This window comes from Thermobia domestica, chromosome 9, assembly GCF_964235325.1.
Source record: "Thermobia domestica chromosome 9, izTheDome1.hap1.1, whole genome shotgun sequence".
NCBI classification, from domain to species: domain Eukaryota; kingdom Metazoa; phylum Arthropoda; class Insecta; order Zygentoma; family Lepismatidae; genus Thermobia; species Thermobia domestica.
The window spans coordinates 180,458,733-180,482,198 of NC_137462.1; the positions used below are offsets into that span (position 1 = coordinate 180,458,733).

The 23,466-nt window shown below is 37.5% G+C and overlaps 1 protein-coding gene across 1 annotated transcript in view; it reads left to right on the plus strand.

Moving 5' to 3' along the window:
* eEF1gamma (elongation factor 1-gamma) overlaps positions 1-22,962 on the plus strand; it is a 53,642-nt gene extending 30,680 nt beyond the window's left edge. Inside the window, exons 7-10 of the mRNA XM_081725553.1 lie at positions 2,149-2,326; positions 13,817-13,986; positions 15,233-15,357; positions 22,698-22,962. Coding sequence (XP_081581679.1) covers positions 2,149-2,326; positions 13,817-13,986; positions 15,233-15,357; positions 22,698-22,853 — 629 coding nt within the window. The 3' untranslated portion in view covers positions 22,854-22,962. The remainder of the gene's footprint in view (positions 1-2,148; positions 2,327-13,816; positions 13,987-15,232; positions 15,358-22,697) is intronic.
* Positions 22,963-23,466: the final 504 nt, after the last annotated feature.

Consider the following 23,466-nt stretch of genomic DNA (forward strand, 5'->3'; position numbering starts at 1 on the left):
CTCGTTTTCATGATTAATTCTCAGCCTTGAAACTAAAGCATCAGTGACCATCCGCTGAGGTTAATCCAATTTCTCAGGCACGTATTCATCTTTCGAGATTATCTTGAAGAAACCGTAGGTTAAAATGTTAAAATCAGATTTTTTTTTTTTTTTTGTTTAAGTTTCCTCACTATGGACTCTGATTCTTAGTTATCTCGCCGCAGTTATTCCACAGAACTGTAAATAAACTTATTCATACACTTTGCTTTCTTATTAATATTTGGTCTTCCCACACAAACCTTCGCCTGATAGTTTTCTACTCTGCAAAGTTTCTTATTGCAGATTTGTGTCTCGGTAGTACATGTTGTCAAACCCCGACATCACTGACTTCATGCAAATTCTAGTTATACTCGTTGCATTGCTGACATTTTCTGCGACACTGATAACGTTTTTTTTAGCAAGATGCCACTAGTATACTCTCCAAACATATGTTAATTGTATCTAATAACGTGATTTTTAAGATTCTGAGTTTTCCCAATGGAAATATGGTGTAATGCAATCAGCCAATATTTTACACACACAGTTATGAGCTCATTGAATCAATGGCATTGTAAGGGTCAGAAAGATGGGCTACAACTATCAAAATGCAGATCAAACTAAGAGTGAAAGGGTCATCTTCTATAGAAGTGGGTTGCTATTCTTGATAGACTAACTGTGAAATAATCAAAGAATTTTTATTTCGTTCATATCTTGTAGTGAAGTGCTTGATTTCAGTTAGATCCATTACGGTACGTGACGTTTGGGCGCGAGTTAAATTAAAAAGTCATTATGTTAGGTGCTGAGTACTAAGTTCGAATCAAGATATCACAAGGTGTCTACTCTAGTGGAAGTCCTTGAATTATACTGGATTTTGTTTTACATACTAGAAATACTGGAATTTCAAAATTCTAAAAACTGAATTAACAATTAAATTTTGTAAATTTAAGTTTCAACCAAAGTTATGTGCTTTTTATTCGATAACTTTTCAAGCCAGAGGTAAGTAGACCAGACTAGATATGATTGACTGCATTACATACAAAGTGAGCCTATTCCATTAAAAAAAGTAAAGCAGTCCTTCTACTGTAGTTATGCAATAAGTGTGAATGCCAAACACATTTCTAGTGGCTAAATGACCAATATATGCACACTTAAACTATTCTTTTTCACTTTGAAATCGTTCTTTTTTCCTTTCGCCACTTTCTTTAATGCAGATTAAATACCTACAATGCAATGGGACGAAAGAAAGTGATACCAGAAATACGGCATACTCAATGTCTTAGACACCCTGTATGCGAAATATCTTTCCCTCAACTCGATTAGGATTTAGGATTTTTAGATTTCTACGCTCTCGGCATCTAAGGCCATGTAGCCCGTCATGTTTGAGGGAGCACACTATCCGGGGAAAGGGAAGGACGGAAGCGGTCTGCCCCCACCGGAAATCGAACCCGGGACCGCTCGCACCGAAGGCGAGAGCGTTAGCGACTACGCTACGCGGGGCCACTTCTCTCAACTTGAGTGCGCGGAAATCTTTTATTGGTAGTTCTTTATTGGACTTGAGGAAGAAAAGAGTTTCGCAAACGTAATACGAAAGAAAATAAATTTTAATATTCATAAGTAACTAACTTTTTTTTTTTAAAAAAAATACAAAAATTAAATCAGTATGTTTTAATTAATAACATAAGAAAATCATTAATAGTTCGTCTGATTCCTTCATTTCCTAGCTTTCTTATATAATACAAAAATTAGATCAACATTAGATCAGAAGTACAAGAATCGTGAACAAGCTAAAAATCAATCCATGACGAGTTTAGGCAACAAATGCCACAAACGCATTAAACTATTTAATTTAGATGAATATATAAGATAGAGATAAAAAATATATAGATAAATGAGGTGAGATAAAGATAGAGGTGTAGGAAATGTATATATGTTGATTCGCGCTTAGTTTTCAGTACCTAGCTTACTTTATATGTCGTAAATTGTGATTTTTACTATGTACCTCGCGCCCAAATGGTGGCGCCCAAACGTCCTGTCCCGGATCCATTATATGATACAAATCATATGCATGTTCAATTCCAATGGTTCCTGAAGATTCAATCTTACAGATCATGCTTATTTATTTATTTTCAGGCAAATCTGGGGGAAAAGAAAGTTCTGGGGGTAAGAAACAAAAACAGAAGCAAGAGAAACAAGAGAAGAAGCAAGAGGAGAAAAAAGAGGAAAAAGATGCCGAAGATATTGACCCTACAGAAGAAATCTTGGCAGCTGAACCGAAATCGAAGGATCCTTTTGAAAAGTTTCCAAAAGGGTAGGTGTAGTTACACTTCAAATTTAACTTTTCTCATTAATTAACCTTTGGCTTTGTTAATAACAAACTGTGTAGGCGTTCCAATCCAAGTCCAACGTGACACTGACCTTCAAACAAATAGTTGGCGAAAGAATTAAATGAAACTCAACTCAAAAGCTCTGTCGTCATGTTGACTATGTGTGACTGCTTAGGCCAGCTGTATGTAGTATCAGAAGATTTAGTTTTATATCCAAAATGATGTTCTGTAATTTTGCTGTGGCAGATTTTCGGTGAGTTTGGTAGATGAGAAAATAGCTGAATGGCATACATCTGAAATTGTACTTTTATTGAAGTGTATGCTCAGAGAAAAATATCTAAATAACGGAAGAGGATAAATATTGGTAGTTTACCTAATGTATACTTTTTATATCACTTAATATATCTATATTATCTTAACAATTCTCTTAAGATACCAACCGATGGTAGGCGAAGAACTGCGATACAAAGATCGATTCTTGTTTCTGTAGTGGAAGTTATTAAGTTTAAATTTTAAGATCTAAGTGAAATCTTGGTTTAAAAAAATTGTGGAAAACATTACAACGTTGTATGTTAATGTTCTTGATTAAGAGAAAGAAGTACAGAAAATATTACGGAATATGACTGAATAAGGCCGGGAAAATTGCCCCTGCATCTCTACCACCTGCTTTTTTAAGTAATGGATCTTGAAATTAGAATACTTCGGAACCTTTTGTGAAAGCATCACTCTGCATCTGTAAAAGAACAACTGGTTAATCACGTACGCTTACCAATATAATTGTATTCTACAATATGCCATTATAAATGGCCAATATATTGAGAGGAATTTAAGATAAAAAAATAAAACTATTTGAATGTGGTAGTTTCGGGATGTAGATGGCCAACTTACAGACGAAGTAAAGTTGTAGAAAAATAGGTCCAAGATAGACAAGTAGCTGTTCCAAAAGTGGCCAATCTAACAATTTTATTGTATATTGTATAATTTTAATAAATAAAATGCCAGTATTAAATAAATGAGAATTTCTGGGGCCGCGGTGGCTCAGTGGTAGTGTTCATCTCTGGTGCTTGGGGTCCCGGGTCCGATCCCAGCCCCCACCAAGGGAACTTTGTGGTGGACAAACACCGGGTGCGTGGGTTTCCTCGGTGTTCTCCCGTTTCCTCCCACTTTCTTCATTCCACCATTTCCTTCATTACTCATCTTCACCGTCTCCGTTAGCCTCACCGTCATAAACGTGGGACGTAAAACTCAAACACTTCACTAAATGAGAATTTCTGTCTAGGAAAAAAATTTGTGTACAATTTTGCCATTGAATTAACACAATGTTTCCTCAGGGTAGGAATCCTCAGGGTAGGAACACTTTTTTCCGTATGTTTTTCCTTGCCATGCTTCTATTATCGACCATCTACTTAGGCGAGATTTTCGTGATCCGTGTCCCGAACAGTAGCAAAAAGTTAAACCTCGTCAGATTGAGATGCGTGCTCAAATCCTACAGACGCTAGACTGTCTTATCTATATTCAGTACAGTCTATAGTATTTTCGTATATTCACATTTTCAGTTGTATTATATGAGAAAAAATATTGTCTATAAGAATTAGTTCTGTTAATATCTTTAATATATAATTTTTTTCAATGCAGTTTCTTAATCGCTAAGCTCTACATCCCAATAGAGCTCTCCCGTCTCTGTATAATAAGTATATGCGCCTTCGACGCACGAAACCCAAGTTCGATTTCCGGTGGGTACCCACGGTTCGGATTCCACAGAGTTTTGTGTTTCCACGTCTCATGGCGTCGTTGCTAAAAAGGAATTTTAGAAGCAACTAATCATCTAGAAAAGTGGTTCCCAACCTGAGAGACATCCCTACCCCTTAGATTGAATGAAAATCAAGTAAGGGGGAGGGGACCCAAACTACTGACAGAAATAAATTGTGAAATTGTGAATAAATCACCACATATAATAATCATTTACAATGTAACTTGAGCAAACTAAACAGACGCTACGTTTTAAATATAAATACTATACATATTGTTTGATGTTGATTTGAGTTTAGCGTCGCTTTCAGGAAGGGAGCTATATGAGACGTGGACCTAATGATTAACGTGAAATCCGAACCACATGAACTGCTGGGAATCGAACCCGAGTCTCACGCCAAAGGCATCTACGCTAACCGCTTAGCCACGAGAGAGCTTATGCATATTACTGATACGTTTATTATATATTATTAGCTCGGCGTATGTATACTGCAATTTAGTTTCACTCCAGATACATTGTCAAAAAGTCTGAGCACATTACTGACTTTTCAGAATTAAAAAAAAAAATAAAAAAATCCGAACCCCAGTTTGTTGGACTTCTGTAAAATAAACATCATTGCTCATATAAAGAAATTAAAATATATGGTCATGTTTTCACCGAAACAGATTTATCGAGTATGTTTGCGTTCAGTGATATGTCGACCTTTAGCCTTGATAAGAGTTTTACAAATTCAGGCATTTGTTTAATAAATTTATACAACTTTCACGAAGCTAGCAACTCCAGTAGCTCTGAAGAGCCTTCCAAAGATCTTCAGTATTTGTTGGCATCTATCCATCTATGAACTGTCCTGTCAAGTCCATCTTACAATAGCTCGATGGTTAAAAATCCGGTGACCGTGGTTACTGTTCCATTTATTGGTAATGTAAGCAGCGTCTCTGCAGATAATTACTGCGTAGCTTGAAAGACTTAAATCTACTTGGCTTAAATGTTTTTGTCCGTTACTCCATTCGAACTAAATTATCAGTAGTACGCAAACAGCAACGCTGTCTTCTCCGTACCTTGTTATAGGTATTACACAGTTGTGATGAAAGCGCTCTTCGATACGACGCACAAACTTCTACCTAGTTATATCACGCGTTACAATGCAACTCTACATACGCAATACTGTTACAAGTTTGAATGTGAATAACACAGAGTATTAACACCAAGGCAATTGATTTCGGTCATGTTTTACATTGATACGTTGTACACCTGACGCACGAATCATTTTTCGAAATGTTCCCCCTTGGTCTTGCAGGCACGAAGTCTGTCCGGCCACGCACCACGTCCATGGGAAAATTGTTCACTGCTGCTTTCAAGGATTGTTTTCAGACTGTCGACAGATGGATGCCGTTTATGACAGACCTTTCCCTGAAGGACTGCCCAAAGTTTGTAGTCCAACGGGTTAAGATCCGGGCTGCTAGAAGGCCAATTAGTGGTAGAAATGAAGTCGGGGACGTGCCAGCCAGTCCTGGGTTGTTTTCGCTTTGTGGCCTGGAGCGGAATCCTGCTGGAAGGTCCACCTTTCTCTAGTGAACATGGTAGCAGACAGTGGTTTCATTATAGGTGTTAGTAGTGTGTCCTGGTACACCTTGGCAGATGTTTTAACACCTTTTTTCGCAAAAATGCAGCTGGGTTGTCCCTGAGTAGCTTTCCCTACCACCAAACCATCACTGAGGCAGGATGATGTGCCCTCTGAACCCCTGGAGCTGCCTCAGCAGCTGCAGTAGAAGACGTGGCATACACACTGTCATTTTGGGCGTTGTAGGCCTGCTCAATTGTGAACACCTTTTCGTCAGTGAACAGAATCTTTCTGTGTAGATTGTTGGCGTAACGCCGCAAGTCTTTGATTTAAGGACCCTCTGCGACATTGGGTCAGAAAGTGACCAGTCCGCCTCTTATACGCCTGTAGATGTAGGTCACTCCTGAGCACACGAGACATGGAATTTCTGCTGATGTTCATCTCAGTAACCATCACAATTTGTGTTCGAACAGAATTTCTTCGAATTCTTGCTGCGACTGTTTTCTGGACCTGCGGGCGTACCGTTCGTGGTCTGCCACTCCTTGCGCGGTCAGCTACCGTTCCAGTCTCGGTGTATCGCTGTATGGCGCAATACACGAATCTCTTGCTGATTTGTAGGGGTTTCAGGAGGTTGAAAATCTCACCTTCTGTCTTCCCGATCTTGTATAGTGCAATTACTACTACACAATTTTCGTAATCGCCCCACTCCATCAGAACTCAATACAATATCAACGTATGTCATGAACAGTCAAACACACACTACATGCATCTTCCGTTTTATACACAGTTGGCAGCACTGCCACTCTGGATGCCTACAGCGCTACTCCAAACTTTGTGACAGTATTTGATATAACTAGGTAGAATTAAAAGTAGGGATGGCCGGAACCAGTTCCAAGTGGAACCGGGTTTCGGCTCTGAACGGATCCAGTTCCGGAACTGGGTTTTTGGATCCAGGTCTGGAACGGGTTCTGAAAACCGGATCTCCAAGAACCGGTTTCTCGCGGAACCGGAACTTTGTGGCCATCTCTAAGTAAAAGGCGAAAATTTGAATTTAAATTCGTCAGTCCAGTCCATCCATTGTTCATAAATCCTTCTATTGTTCATCGTTCCAGACTTTTTATTTTTTGGCCAAGGAGTTTTTTGTAATGTTTCCTGCTTTCTTTACCGCAATCGTACCTCCAAGACCATAGACCCGAAGACGGTGGGCCACTGTCCTGTTTGATACAGATTGGAAATGAATCTTCTACAGTTCTATTGGTTTTTCCGGTGTGGTTAACGTCTATTTCATTTGCATGTTCTTTCCAGTGAACTTGTCCTTAAGAGAAGTTATTTTTGAATGATCAATGCGTTTGCGTGTAGCCCGATGGCAGAACTTTCTTTGTTTTTCTGCGATGAGCTTTTGGAAGTCAAAAAATTTTCTGTAGGAATTCCAAAATACAAAAATCAAGATATACTACCATATTTTATTACAGCGTTACATAAAGCAAGGTAAACAGTTCTCAGAGGCATCCCTAGTTCGAGTTACAACCTGTGAAGTCTCGTTTTTTGAAAGTTTTGCTAAAAGAAGCAGTTTAAAATATTTATGATACGATACACCGTATTTTGTAATGAAAGCGGCTTTAAGGATTTTTTTTTTATATACAGGGTGCGGCAGCGTTCATAGCGTAATTTGACTTGCGTAGTACAATGACGTACTGCATGAATGCGCGCCAGCTCGTGCCGCATTCGCGTACTAATGAGCTGCCATTTCGAGTTGGACAGTGATATGGAGCGGTGGAGTGCACAGCATCGTGTCTTTGCTGTTGAAAGTTATTTCAAGAATAACGACTCTGTTATTGCTACCCAGCGTTTATTTCGGCAGCATTTCAACTTGGGACGTCATGGGAAAGTTCCAGATGGACGGACCATTGTGAGGTGGGTACGTGCATTTCGAACAACAGGCTCTGTTTGCAATGGCAAACCGGGAAGAAGTGAAAGAACCGTGCGGACACCAGAAGCCGTGGAAAATGTTGGTGTTGCAATATTGCGTAGCCCAAAAAGATCTGCTCGTCGTCATTCGCAAACTGTGCATATGTCCGATCGCTCATTCAGGAGAATATTGCACGAAGATCTCCATTTTCACCTATATAAGCTGCAGATTATTCAGGAAATTAGGCCTCGTGATTGGGTTTCACGAGAAACATTCTGCGTAACCATGCGTGATCTCCTTCGCCAAAATCCACAAATGTTGCACATCATCTTGATATCAGATGAAGCTCATTTCGAGTTACGTGGTTCAGTGAATAAACAGAATATGCGTTATTGGAGTGATGTAAACCCGCGTGAACTGCACATCAAGACCTTGCACAGTTTTCGTCTCACAGTGTGCTGTGGAGTTGCTTCCTTTGGGATTATTGGCCCTTACTTCTTTGAGGATGACCGCGGTGTCACCAATGAACGCTACCTAAAGATGCTGCAAGACTTCGTTCTTCCCCAATTAGGTATGGTCGATGTGGATGTGGAACAATTATGGTTTCAACAAGACGGAGCGACCTCGCATACAGCCAGAATTTGCATGGATTTCTTGCGACAGACATTTCCACGTAGAGTAATTTCTTGTTTTGTTGACATTTCCTGGCCGCCTCGCTCACCTGATCTTTCATGTGCAGACTTTTTCGTTTGGGTCTACCTGAAGCAGGAAGTTTTCCGAACACGTTGTGCCACCATTCCTGAGTTGAAGGATCGCATCAGAACTGCCGTCGGCAATGTCTCAGGGAATATGTTACGCCGAGTTACGAAAAGCTTCCAACGCCGCCTAGATGAATGTGTTGTGCAGAGGGGCCATCATTTGACAGGAGTCATATTCAAAAAGTAATCCACGCAATGGTAATGACTTACATATTAGTAAATGGCATACCTTTAACTATTAATTGACATAGGAGGTAATAAATAAATTACAGTAACTGCCTGATGGTGTTTTTAATATCCTACTATGAACGCTGCCGCACCCTGTATGTCTTGATGAGGGTCCATTTAGGATAATATATGTAAGTTGGTCTGTTGTTCCAATATCATCGCTAAGTCCATTCTTTGCTGCTGGCCTTTTCTCCATCATTAGTAACCACTGAATTCCAACTTTCTCAATAACCTTTGACAACTCAAACAAGACATTTACTGCAACAGAGTATTTGTCTCTTAAATCTGTTACTGTAACTTTAGAGTTTTCAATTCAAAAAACTTTCCTTCATTTCTTGAGCTGGTTACCAAGTCATGTTTTTATACTTTCTGTTAGCTATTTTTTTTTTTCTCTGGCAATTTTTCTGCACAGGCACATGATCGCAAATCGCGGCATGATCTGCTATGGGGGTGTATAGTATTTACACTACTTCGTGACTATCTTTCAAGATCCCGACACACTGCTTCGCCCGATCTGTCATTTATTGCAGAGAATGAATCTCAAAATAACCATTTGAACACGTGCTTCGATTCTTAGTTAATAGTTTATCCTCCGCATTTTATATTATTTGCATGTTCTTCACACTATTCAACCGATTCACGTGAATGAAAAGAGGAAGATCACGTGTTACAGATTTGCATCCAATTTTGCCCATATTAACACATTTAATAACTGCATACAGAACTGTTCGTTAAAGTAAAGAGAGAAGTACTGACAAGGTTTCATACAGACACCACTAGATTTCATTGATACGATGCATCAAACAAAGCAAGAGTGAGTTGTTTGTTCGTTAGTTACCTGTTTATATCTAAGCAGTTTTCGCCAATAAATGTGTTTCAATGTCTTAACACGAATGTTCGTATCCTTATATGAACAACATTGTTTTTTAAAAACGAGTTCAATAAACATGATTTTGTATGGACTCAGTGTCATTTATTTGGAAAATTCTGGAAAAATCAATCGTGTGCTCAGACTTCTGGCAATGACTATATATATATATATATATATATATATATATATATATATATATATATATATATATATATATATATATATATATATATATAGCAGGTACTCTATTTCTCGGTAAGTAGTTGCCGAATCTGAACGATATTTGGCGACCAAGTAATTCGGTAAAAGAGGCCGTATTGCACTGCATTGCACGCCGGGAGCTTCTGAGCTCATTAACGAACTGTTCCGCTTATTATTATTATTATTATTATTATCATTATATGGAATGCCTGCTCTTTACGTGGGGAGTATAGGTTTATGGAAAATATTTATGAAACCCCAGGAATACATATTTCAGTGAATTTGTAATTACGAAAATCCATTAAAAGAAACTATAATTTTTATAAGTTTTAAACTCTCTTCGCTTAGGATATATCCTTTAATCAAAAGTACTGTAGAAAAGAAACTTCATGGCTTGATAGCTTTTTTCGTTAAAAAAAATTCGATATGGTAGTAAATCTTTTTCACTCACTAGATGGCTCTGTTGACAGAGAACTGTGTAATCTATACTCGTCTACCACTTCCATTCCTCTGAAATCGTGTCGCAGGGTTTATGACTCATAAATCAATATTTAACCGACCAACTGAGGTGACATGTTTTGAAAACTGTATCCCATTCTTTTGTGTCTGCAAGTTTTGGACACAAATCGAGTGACTTGAGAAGACGGTGGTGTTGGATACATGAAAGGAAAAGGGACTATTATCTGCTGTTGCCAAAAATTAAATATTAGAAGAAAAACGTCCAACTTATATTACCTTCAGAAACTGTTATATTTGGTAAAAGGACAAAATATGGAAGAAATTTTCTCGAGGAAATCGAAATAATACTGTATAATACTGTCATAGTGACAAGCCATTGGAGGAGAAAAAGAAATTACAGAATATTATCAAAAAAAAAAAAAAAAAAAAAAATATAAACACTAGGTAAAATTATTTAGTTGCTAAATTTAAGACAAAACTCGAAAGAGGTCTATATATATTGTCAATCAGTGGCGTATGCAGAATTTGTCAGTGTTGCCCACGAGACTCCAGCATAAAGTATATTGCGTCTCGTCTCGTAAATTTTCTAGAAATCTAATATTGTCTCGATTCAATCAGAATTCTGGGGGGCATGGTGGTCTGGTGGTTGGCACTTGCCTTTAGTGCATGTGGTCCCTGGTTCGATCCCAGCCAAGTAAATTTGTGGTGGAGAACATCGTGTCCGTGAGTTTTCATGGGCACTCCCATTTCTTCTTATTCCACCAATTGTTCATTCACTTGCCTTAATCATAATCGCCATTAGCCTAAAGGCCATAATCGTGAAACGTTACATTGAAATACACTGACGGAAATGGAAATCCCAATACCAAGATGGAGTTTTGCTAGGTGAATGAAACTTACACAGAATAATCATGGACATTTGTTATTACGTTGATTCAAATTTGAAGTACAGAAGTTACAGAATGCAGGTGCACCGCCAGACGAAAGTGGACGATATTTGTATTTAGTATCCAGTGTAGTTACCGCGTCGTTGAATAAACACGTCCACACAAGCAGGCAATCGATCGTAGAGGTGTCGGATGTCATCGTGCGGGATTGTGTTCCACGCATGCTGCACCTGTAAAGTCAGATCTGCGATGGTCGTTGCTGATTAAGGATGGGTCCGGAGGCATCGTCCAATCATGTCCCACATGTTTTATTGGAGAAAAGTCTGGAGATCTTGCCGGCCAAGTAACACGTTAACACGTTGAAGAGCATGTAGAGTTGCAGCTGTGGTATGGGGACGAGCGTTATCCTGTTGAAACAGGACACCTTCCATATCCGATCACCATTGTAATGTAGACGTGCGCTGTCGTGGTGTTAGGAATAATCACTAGTGGCGTCCTGTGGTCATAGGAAATTCCTTCACATACCATAATACCCGGGGTCGGACCAGTATGATGGACGACTAATGCAGCTTGGCAACAAACGTTCATCAGGCCGCCTCCTGACCCTATACGTCAATCACTGGTACCGAGGTTGAAACGGCTCTCGTCCGGGAATACCACAGAATTCCATTCTGCCCTTCAGTGGGCTCTCTTGGAACACCACTCTAGATGGTTTTGACGGTGGGTAGGAGTAAGCGGCAAACACTCCACAGAACGTCTAGAGCGGAGCCCACACTCCAGTAGACGATTCACAGCAGTTCTTGTACTGACGCCAGGTTTCACTGCAGCTCGCATTCCGGCTGCAGACGCCCTGCGATCCGCCAGGGCCATCCTGCGAATACGCTGATCGTCTTTCTCCGGTGGACCGGGAAGGCCCGGTACCCGGTCTTTTGGTAATAGTGCCTTCCCGGGACCATTGCTGGCAACAGTTGTATACCGGGGAGACGTCTCAACCGATTCTTGCTGCGATGTCACGAAATGAAACTCCATCTTCTCGCAGCCCTACCACTCGGTCCCGTTCGAACTCTGTTAACTGCCAACAAACAGTTCGTTGTCATCTTCGAGGCATTGTGTACATTCGTAGCACGCGTTACCGTAGACTTACAATGACATTACTGTTTCTCGCCAGCGTGGTATGTGTCTAATGTCTCCACTCATTCCTAATTTACATAGCAGTGCACGCGTGTCCTTGTAGTTGTGACCTTGTAACTGGTATTACTGGAATAAAACATGTAGGTGAATATTCTGTGTAAGTTTCATTTACCTAGCGTAACTCCTTCGTGGTGTTAGGATTTCCATTTCCGTCAGTGTATTTCATTTCGAAGAATTCTTTCTAGTTTCATCTCGAAAATGTCTCCTTGTGCAGATTGATGTCATAATTGTTTCTGACTTACTCTTGGTATATTTAAATAACTAACTTAATATCAACACGGAGCGCCCTTGTAGCTATGCAGCTAGCACACGACTCGCGTTTGATTCTCGGTGTTAGTTCGTGTGGATTCCATGTTGAACTGTAGGCTCACACCTTATATGGGATTGGTGCAGACCCAGACAGAAAATGCAGGTGGTTTACAGGCGCCTGTGAAACATGCATAAACAGGCGTCTGAAAATGGAACACTTAAACGCATGAGACGTATCGATTTTTTTCACGATCATTGCATGTTCATTTCACGGAAACGGGTATTTTTCATGATGATAGGGTTGCAACCTTGCAACGTGAAAAATGCGTGTAAACAACATGTAGAGAGTGGAAAGACATGTACGTAACCGGCATATTCCATGTAGTTGACATATACGTTACTTCATAAGGATCTGACAACAAGTGCTTTTCATTTGATAAAAATGTAATTGACATGTTAAATACATGTGAAATACAGGTATTGGCGAATTAGTAGGCGTGCTAGCGGAATATACATGTAAAGTAAATCGCATTAAGTACTATTCATGTCTCAGGACCTTGCATATGTGCATGACAAACTGGAGACTTGGTGCCTGAATATTATGTTTCCTACACCTGTAATATTAATGATTCACTCCAATCAACCTTGTTCATTGCATGCACCTGTTTAACCCATTTATTGGCAATCATGATCATTGTATTTTCCAGTTACCTGCACATTGCCTGTACATTGCATATAGGTGGGTGCACACTTCGCATGTACACGGAGATAATATAGGCAATGTATTCAGTTGTAATCCCATGTATTATACATGTCAGGACCTTGCATAGCGAATGTCGAATTGGAGACTTATGTCTGAATATTGCATGTCTCCTGTGCCTATAACGTGGATGTTTAGCTCCACGTGGATGTTTACATGTGTTTTCGCCGAAACGGGCGCCTGTGTAATACCTGTCAAACTCTGACAGCTTTTACAGGCAGTTCTATGTACAAAAGATTGCATGTTTCCTCAAAAATTTTCATAATAGGAGAGGGACGTTCAAAAAGATCAGTTAATCGATCTCCGAATATGAATAGTGCGAGTGGTTTCGGGTTCGATTCCCGGTGGGGACACTTGGTCGAAATGGGGCGCCAGGTAAATAAGGTTGGGAACTACTGATCTTGACCGACTTTAGTAGTAATCTAGTTAAGCAAACAGTTAATTGATAATTCAGTATTGCTAATCCCATACCATGCTTGAGTAATACCTTGCAGTCTAATATATGAGACTCTCTGAACTTTCATTTTTTAAAAAATGTATATTATTACTTACGAAGCTTAGCTAAATTTGTATCTGTTTTTAGTAATACCGAGAACGATTGAAAACACTAAAACATTTGAGATGTAAATGCGTACTTTGTTTTATTTCAGTACCATGAACTTGGATGATTTCAAAAGATGTTACTCGAATGAAGATGAATCAAAATCTATACCATATTTCTGGGAAAAGTTTGATAAAGATAATTATTCTATTTGGCTTGGTGAATACAAATACAATGATGAACTGAGCAAAGTATTCATGAGCTGTAACTTAATCACAGGCAAGTATAGTTCGTTATTGTCTGTTTTAACAATCCCTCAATAGTATTCTGAATCGAAAGTGAGTGTGGAAACGGGGGAATTTATTTGGATCAGGTTTGTAAGTCTTATAATGTAGATCAGGTTTATTAATTGGTTTGGATTAAGCACCTGTACCTGAAAGGGAAGGTGGTAGACAAAACGACATTCCCAAAATTCTAAAATGTCAGGTGTATACTGAATAATGTACGATCAATTTGTGAATAATTGATTTAGAAAACTAATTTATTTTCCCACTATTATGCAGAATAATTGTCTTTTGTATTAAAGGCTTGAGCAATTGTCTGCTAGCCGCTTAGAAAAGCAGAGGAAAGGTGGCACAGTTGTCACACTAGTTGGAACATGCTTACGTTATCATAGTCGAATCTCATATCACCTTGCTTTCCGCAATGTATAGCAACACATGAGTGTCAAAACCAAACTGTAGACACTGGAATAAACATCCTGCTAGAATATATGATTTGGTAAACGCGAGAGCAAATAGATTAGATGATAGCGTTTGCCTATATTTGACACAACTGCAGATGATGAGATTGGTAGGCTAGGTGTCAGTACAAAGAAGAGATCTTATGCATGCTTTTGTAGGAACTTTAAATTCAGGTCCTCCATTTACGGCACTGCTTGCAAATTATTGTTCTCAGTGTAACCTATTGGAGGTAAACTACTTACTGGCGAGATAATCTGTTTTGGTGCATATGACATATATCCGTTTTTGTGTATATGGTGTCTTATTTCGCCAACAGCTCGATCAAATGAACAGTAGCAAGTAAAGTGAAATAGAGTGGAAATTAAGGTAATGAGTTTACATAGTCTATATTTGACAGAAAAATTTTAATGCGGTTCTCAACTTATATTGTAAAGCTTCCGTAGTCAGTTCAGTAATTATTGTATCATCTTAGAAATTCAATTATATGCGATTGGATGCAGAATTTTTATGTAGTTTGTGAAACTTCGTAATCCGAACGTTTTGGTCTCGAGCACTAGTGCGTACAAATCATATTTTCAAATATGTTTCTGGAAATGTTAGTTTTATATACTTGTCATGTCTTGTATTTGACATGGACTTGCTTATTTGAAATCAGAAAATTTTAACAGTAGTACATATAACTTTATATGTATTTAGTACTGGTTTGTAAGGTAATTGAAAGTGATAAGTCATTGACAGTGGTTTGTGTTATATTTATTCCTTCATGATTTGTTGGTTTTCAGGAATGTATCAAAGACTTGACAAAATGAGGAAGAATGCCTTTGCCTCTATGTGTTTGTTCGGAGAAGACAATAACAGTTCCATTTCTGGTATATGGGTATGGAGAGGTCATGAATTGGCTTTTGAGGTACGTGTTTTGTGATAGACATTGGGTTTAACATGAGGACAGAATACAACAACAAAGTAGTTCAAGTTGATGAATTAATAATTCCATAATGATTATATGATTATATGGAAACTCGCTAAGTTCCATTTTTTTTTTAATTATATATTTTTCAAAACGAAAACCAGTGAGCAATATTAACAATTCATTAATTCTCTATTTCCTAACGCTTATGAACTTATAATTGTTTATTCAACGATATATCCTAGATTTATTTGCATTAAGATTCTGAAAAAAAAAAAAGAAAAGAAAAACGATAGTATTTCAGATTGAAGCCTCAAAAAGTAATAATGATAATAAGTTGATTTAGTGGTGCTTACAGAATTGTAAATGTAATTTTAAGGAACTTGAGAAGGAAAAAAGTATAGGAATGATAATTAATAGTGGTGGAATTTCCTGTAGAGTTAAAAATTTAGACTTCGGAGTGCGATTATATGCGAGCTAAGGAATAGTTAGTTGCTGTGGTATTCCGGTTAAAGATGTACAATAATCTTTAATTAGAAATTTTTCGACGCTTCACTTAAAGTGCAGATTGCATTTCACTCCGGGAGAATTTTGAAAAGAATGTAATATAACATAAGGAAGAAATGCGTGTTTTTTTAAACAGACTGCAATAATTTTCCTTGCCAAGTAGATGAACCATAATCCACTATAGTGATGCACAATGTAAGTAGTAAGTTCGAAGGCAAGCATAATACTGATACCGATAAATCTCTATACATATCTATATTATTCCTTTAGACAAGGGCATATTATTTATATATTTGAGTTTTTCGTCCCTGAATACTGATATAAAATAGCCGTCCCTGAAACAAACCAATATACTATATAATAAGCTACAGGAAAGCTGAAAGTAAGCTTATTGTCTAAACCATTCTAAGATTTTGATTTGTTTACCAGGAAGTTTCCTCTTCATAAATAGAAGTTTCAATTGATTAATTAAATTTCAGAGGGATTTAATACATTAGTAATATGTTGTGTTATTGTAAGTAGGAAGTTGGTTTAAATCTGTAATCATAAGTTTAGTCTTGAATAAATATTTCCTGTGAAAAGAAAAGTGCTAAAATTATTACTTCATTAAATGAAAATTCTCAAAAATGAATAATCTTGTAAATATTGACAATTTTTGTTAGATAATTTTAAGTACTAAGAGTAAAACGTAAAATTGCTATTTATGCAATATTAGTCATGCTGAAAGTAACGAGCAACACTTTCTTCATATACCAAGTTCGGCTTCATTGAATAAAAGCATGTATCATTTTAATATATAGAGTTTTCGTTAGTTAAAAAATGCACGTATTTCGCACATCTTTCTAGTAGCTTGAAAATACCCTCCAGCTGCCGACAGACACAAACACATCATTTTTTGTATGTCATCCATCTTCTGGTAGCGTTGCTTTATAATTGGTCTTTCACCAAACTGAACAGACGAATGAGGGTGTGCGTGATCGCGTTTTATGGTTTTCTTTCCAGACTTACCTGCAGTGCACGACGGTGCTTGTGAAGTGTTTGCACGTATTGGCGAACACTTATGGTTTCCACAGGATAAAGGACAGTTTTTCTTTCAGAAACTATGTTCAGGGAGCACATTTAGTATTGGGAGGGGGGGAGGCACTGCTGGTACTATTCTATTATAGACGTATTATTTTGGTCTCCTCCGGAGGGACTCTCAGAGCTCTGGGGGGGGGGGGGAGGAGGCAAAATCATGTCTGGAAGAAACTTGGATCAAGGAGTTCGACCATAATGTATCTTTTTACTTCCAGAAGATAATGCATGTAACTTAGCTAGCAGACGGGACTGTCTTATGCTTTCTTTTCTGTTGGGGACTTGGAATAGTGTCATTCTCTTCTCTGTCTTTGTTTCCGGTCCACCGGTTACATAATGCTGCATTACCAACTTTTTTTTTTTTTTTTTTTTCATGCCTAAAGTTCTTAAGATTTGTGGCTGCATTTTGTGTTCAGTCGTCATAAACGTGCGACTCAATGGCAACAAATATTTGCGAAAGCGTAAATTTGCAGTTGGGTCATTCCGTGTGAAATCAACTACGCCCAAACCCTGATGGTGTCAGATTTCGATGAAACTTGATGTATACTCATGTCCAAAATGATTGTCGCATATCTATAACTGTCTTTTTGTAAGAATATAATTTGATAATGATCTTGCAGGGTACTTTTAATACGGATACTATGTGTATAATCGGGAAATGTATATTTGCGGTAAATTTCATAGGAAAAGAATTATAAATACGAAAATTAGAATGAGTGAAACAAAATGTTGCTAAATGGACAAGAAAGTTTTATTTTCGTTTTATTCTTCCTATTTAATGCTCTTTTGACATGAAATTTGCCACATACATGTCGTTGCCGATTATACACATAGTAGCATTATAAGAAATACCGGACAAATTCGTTATCAAATTATATTCGTACAACATATTTATAGACATGCGACAATAATTTTGGACATGAGTGTATATGTAGACCCCTATGAGGGATGATCATGCATCAAATTGTAGCCCTGTATCCCCTGTAGTTTCAGAGTACAGGATGGTTAAAAAAAAATTATGCTTTCTGTAGAATCTTCTTAGCTTCAGTTGGTCATATCTCCCATAAATATTAAGCTAGAGAGAAAAATAGTACATCCTTTGAAAGAGGAAAGAATAGGCTACAAGATATGTCTGGGACATTTATTTGAAAATCAAATATTTTCCGGGAAAGTCTTGGATCAGTGGTATCTCAAAGTGCCCATTTGATTTCCTTGATATTGGGTACCAAGGTAACCCCATATATCCAGCATAAGTATGTCAAATATCAACTTGGACCAAGAGGGACCTGGAGTCTTCAGTGATTTTCGTGTGTCTATGTCGAGGGAGACACCTAGGGTGCCAATGTGGCTACTCGCCACTTTGTCAGTTCTGGTGAAGTAAGGTGTAAAAAATATTTAGCTATTGCTGACCTGCTGGAAGTGATCAATTGTCAGTGGTGCCTGTGTTGAACCAGTGGACTGTCTTCTTCCATCTCTTTGTTGCTGAGCGTGTATGTACGGCCAGTTGCATTTACGTGATCAACAAAAGAGATGTCGCAAGCAGGCAGTGAGGATACATCTGGTATAACTGGATATACAAAGGAAGGTACTGGTCCATGAGGTCTCAGAAAACACAACTTTGCTGTTTCATGTGTCTCGTCGACCTGCAGAACACAAGTAAGCCATCAAAAGCCACCATAGGTGCAAGTAGCAAAGCCCCTGATTTTAGCAATTGTAATGCCAGCTTGTGAGAAATCTGCTGCAATTACTAACTCGTCCTTAAAGTCTGGTTTAGAAGAATATTGCCTCATTGCGACCTGCCTTTGAGACACAGGAAGCACAGAGTGAAATTTACGGGTTCCAGGAATCTGTCGAGCTGCATCAAATCTGTTCGTTAGGAAGGTGGCTTCCTCTTCATGTTCCCCCTCTGTGCAGTACACATACACCAGTTTAGAATCCTTGCTGTCATTCGTGGTCCAGTTGTACAATTGGTGTGGAGTCATGATCATCATGATTTGTGTACGGTCTTTGAAATTTGCTTTCGGAGCTTTCTATTTTAGTGTATCTCCAATATTATTACGCACTCCCTTGCCAGCTGAGGTTGCAGAGAAATGCCATTCATATGCCATACCATAGTCAGAGGATGCGTACAGATGTTAATGAAGTTTTTCCGGTTCTTGTACTCCATCAGAGAAGTAATACATTTTTGACACATTGGGAAACTTGTTTTTCAGGATTTGCACCAAAAATGGAATGTTCCAAAGATCCCTATAGGATTACTGAATTACAGATTGCACCAGAAAAACATTACTGATAGGTCATTTACAGCTTACTTCACCAGTACTGACAAATTGGCAAGTTGCCATATTAGCACCCCAGGTGTCCCTCCGACATGGTCACACGAAAATCATTGTAGACGCCAGGCCCATTCTTGGCCCAAGTTGACATTTGGCACACTTGTGCCGGACATATGGGGCTACCTTGTACCCAATTTCAATGAAATCAAATGTGCACTTTCTGATATATCACTGTTTCAAAATTCTCCCGGGATTTCCCGGAAAATATTTGATTTTCAAATAAATGTTTCTCATATCTTGTAGCCTATTCTTTCCTCTTCAAAATAATATATTATTTTTCTCTTTAGCTCAATATTTACGGGATATATGACCAATTGAAGCTAATCAAGTTCTACAAAAAACATCAAATTTGTTCATTTTCTTATCACTCTGTACTCTGAAACTACTGGTGATACAGGATTAAAATTTGGTGCATAATCACCTCTTATAGGGGCCTACATGTACACCAAGTTTCATCAAATTCTGAGACGACGAGGCTCTTTTTCCTGAAAATTTGGATGATTTCAAATGGAATGACTCATTTCACTGCACTCTGTCCTATAACAAATTATTGTTGCAATTGCACAGTAATTCGTTTATTTTAATATCAATTCTTTTCATCTTGCGTTTCATAGAAGCACGTGGGCGATCACTTCGAGGTTGATCCTCGATGGTCTGTTTCCATTTTTAAAATGCATTACTCATCTTCTAACTGCTTGGACATGCCTCCAAACGCACGCTGAGGTATGAATTTCAGCAACAGGAATTCTCACTTTCAGAAGGAATTTAACCATAGCATTTTTTCGAATTGAAACATCAATCAGCCATTTTGAAACAACTATCTACACTCACTCAGTCGAAGTTAATGGCGTCATTACCAAAACTTCAGTGAAGGCTGTAGATTGCGATGATGTACTTCATGTGCGTATATTGATGAATTCTGTATTTTTTTAATCGTTGCTTGTTAATTTCAATATGCTTCTCGTTAAAATGAAAAGTATTAATTTATCTTTAATTTTTAATGAGAAGAATCATTAACTTAAATACCTGTAGAACAGACTACGTAAAATCTGTTAAGTTGGCTACTTGAGTCAATTGAATATTTTCTTTGAAAATAACGGTTGTTAACTTCACAAATTTTGTTGGATATTGCTTAAGTAAATTTAATTTCAGTCCTTAATAAACAGTATTAAGAATTAAAACCTAAGTTACGGACGCATCTACATGCACTAAATAATGGTATTACTAATCGCAATGAATATGGTTAGAAATTTGCAGTGTTAATATTTTAGCACCATGTTTTGTCATTTCATTGATCCACTATTTACATATACACATTTTGATAGTTGCTATGGAACAAACTCATACTGTTCCAAACTTTTATTCATATCTCTTGAGTATTGTTATACCAGCAGGGGATATAAGTGAACCATTGTATTGTGCCCTCATTATTAGAGGCAAGGGTAGTGTCTTAAGCCTCGTTATCAGGAAAAGGTCGACGTAATGGAAAAGTGGAACCCAGAAGATAGTCAGATACAATATAGGGGCCGTTGTTAGTGCAATACTGATGTGCAGATTGAATAGAATATATCGGAAGGGTCCATCTAAGTAGTTGGGATCATGACAAAGCTGTTGGTCGGTTTGAGGCAGGTTTCACTTTTAATGAATGTTTCAAAGTGTGTCATTTACTGACTTTAGGTCACTGTTACAAGAGAAATAGCTCTATATGCGCATGTTGGTGGTCATGGAAGGTGTATAAGAAGGAAATTCAAGAGAATCTGTATATAGGCCAAGTCACAAAAAGGAATCGGCAAGTCCAAATTGCTCATGCGTATGTCTGTTTTTCTGGTGTTCATATGTCCACCAGAACTGTTTCACGACTTACTGTTGTGTTGTTTACTCTATAAAATGTTTTTGTATAATAATACTTGTAAGGGTATTTCCCTTACTTGTGTTCGGCCTTCTTAAACTGTAAATTTGAGTAAAATCGTTCCTTGTTCAAATGTTGCTCGAGGCATACCGATGAGGAGGATGTTCACGTTTGTTTTGCTTATGTGTTTCTTCGGTAGATATTCTTTTGCTCGTATTCTGGTGATTAGTGTGTTGCCAAACTAAATGAAAGTATACAGTATTTAATAAATATTGTATGTCAAATATTACAAATAATGTCATTAAATGAAAAATTGAAACCATTTGACTTGTATTGATGTTCTATATTCATATGAAAATTTGTTAGTCGTTGAATATAATATTTCGGTAGTTATTAAATCAAATTTGTATGTTGTCTTATGGGGTCTTATGGTGACATACAAATTAATAGGACAGGATACCTTAGGATTTCCTGAACACGCTCATCAACAGCATCCCAAACATGTGTGGGATATTGTGCTGTCTAAAATGGCCATACGCGTTACTGACCTTGTCAAACTCTGTACTCATGGCAAGTAATCTCTCTTTCTCCCCAGGTTACTTCGCGCCTTCTTTCTGAGTTGATGATGACCTGTATCTTTGCATGCGGGATATCAGTCATTTTTTTCCACAAAGCTATGTTGTAGTTTGATGTACCCGAACCTTGTACTCAAAAGTTACAGACAGAGAGGATACGGTTTCCATTCAGTTTCATTAATCTGGCGTCTCATTTAGCCTCAAGGGCATAACGTGAAATTTCATCTCCAAAAGTAATAGATTAGTGTTCTTTAGCAATTGTCTGTTAGTTTATGTTGCATTTATACTAAAAGTTAGCGAGATACAGCGTAAATTTTTGATAAAACTTGGTAGTGTTTCATTGTCTAAACAAGATGCGGGTGTCTAACTCTGCTAGAAGAGAATTTCTTGGTTTCATGTATTGGTGATTTCAAGACAGCGTCCTTGTTTCATTGTTATGTTGCGCAATGGACTTTTATTTTAAAAATTAATTACTATATTTTGTCTTGTTTATGTATCAAAATGCTGAATTTTCGGTGACTGGTGATTTCAAGACAGCGTCCTTGTTTCATTGTTATGTTGCGCAATGGACTTTTATTTTAAAAATTACTATATTTTGTCTTGTTTATGTATCAAAATGCTGAATTTTCGGTGACGTGATTTTCATCTGAATGATATTGTCCCTCATTGAGATTGTAACTGTTTGTTTTAAAAATTATGTATTTGTTTGATTTTAGTTTATCAGTGGAATGAAACAGTAGATTTGTGTGTTTCAAGTGTTTTCTAGAATTGAGGACGTTATGTTTTTAAATGAACTATAATCCATTATTATTTATAAGTTGTATAGTCTTATTTTATATATATATATATATATATATATATATATATATATATATATATAGAGAGAGAGAGAGAGAGAGAGAGAGAGAGAAACGGCATTATATAGTTTGATGTTGTTTTGATTAAGTATTGTGATAATTTTCATCCTTGAGATATTGATAATATGTATTACTTTTTTAGTTGTGCCCTGATTGGCAAATCGACTACGAGTCATACCAGTGGACAAAATTAGATCCAACTAAGGAGGAAACGAAGAAACTAGTAAATCAGTATTTGTCATGGAGTGGCACTGATAAGGACGGAAGGAAGTTTAACCAAGGGAAAATTTTTAAATAATCGTTGAATGTTTTTGATACGTTGGTGAATATCATGACATGAAATTTGAATATGTACTGGCGAGGGTACAGTGTGTTCAAAAGTATAAAATGAAGCGTGGTCTTGGAAACACTGTATTTTATTTAAACCCTTCTTGAAGAAATAAAATATCTCATTGTTAAAATACCGTTCATAATCTAACAGAAATTAAATTGAAAGTTGTTACCCTGTAATTAAATGCATACTATGACTACAACATCGGATCTCGGTTGAACGGAGTGTGACAGGTTTGTGTGAATTGAAACACAATCTTTCAACATTATTACAATTCTGAATAATTTTCTGCGCCATTGGTGAATTTCTGGGATAACAATTTACTATTACTTTACTAATGTGTGGAAAGACTATAAAGGTTTTTTTGTTAACATACATCAATAAGCATTTAGTTACCTAATTACAATGAATAGATCTCTCTTAAATTTAAAATAATGTTCGAAAAATTATATGACAGTACTTTCAGTATAATGCAGTATCAGTTTACCTTCAATCGTATGATTTGAAAACTCTTAAATGTGAGATATACGAGAAACTGGAGTATTTTTCCGATGCTTTTAGTTATGATATTTAACAGTAA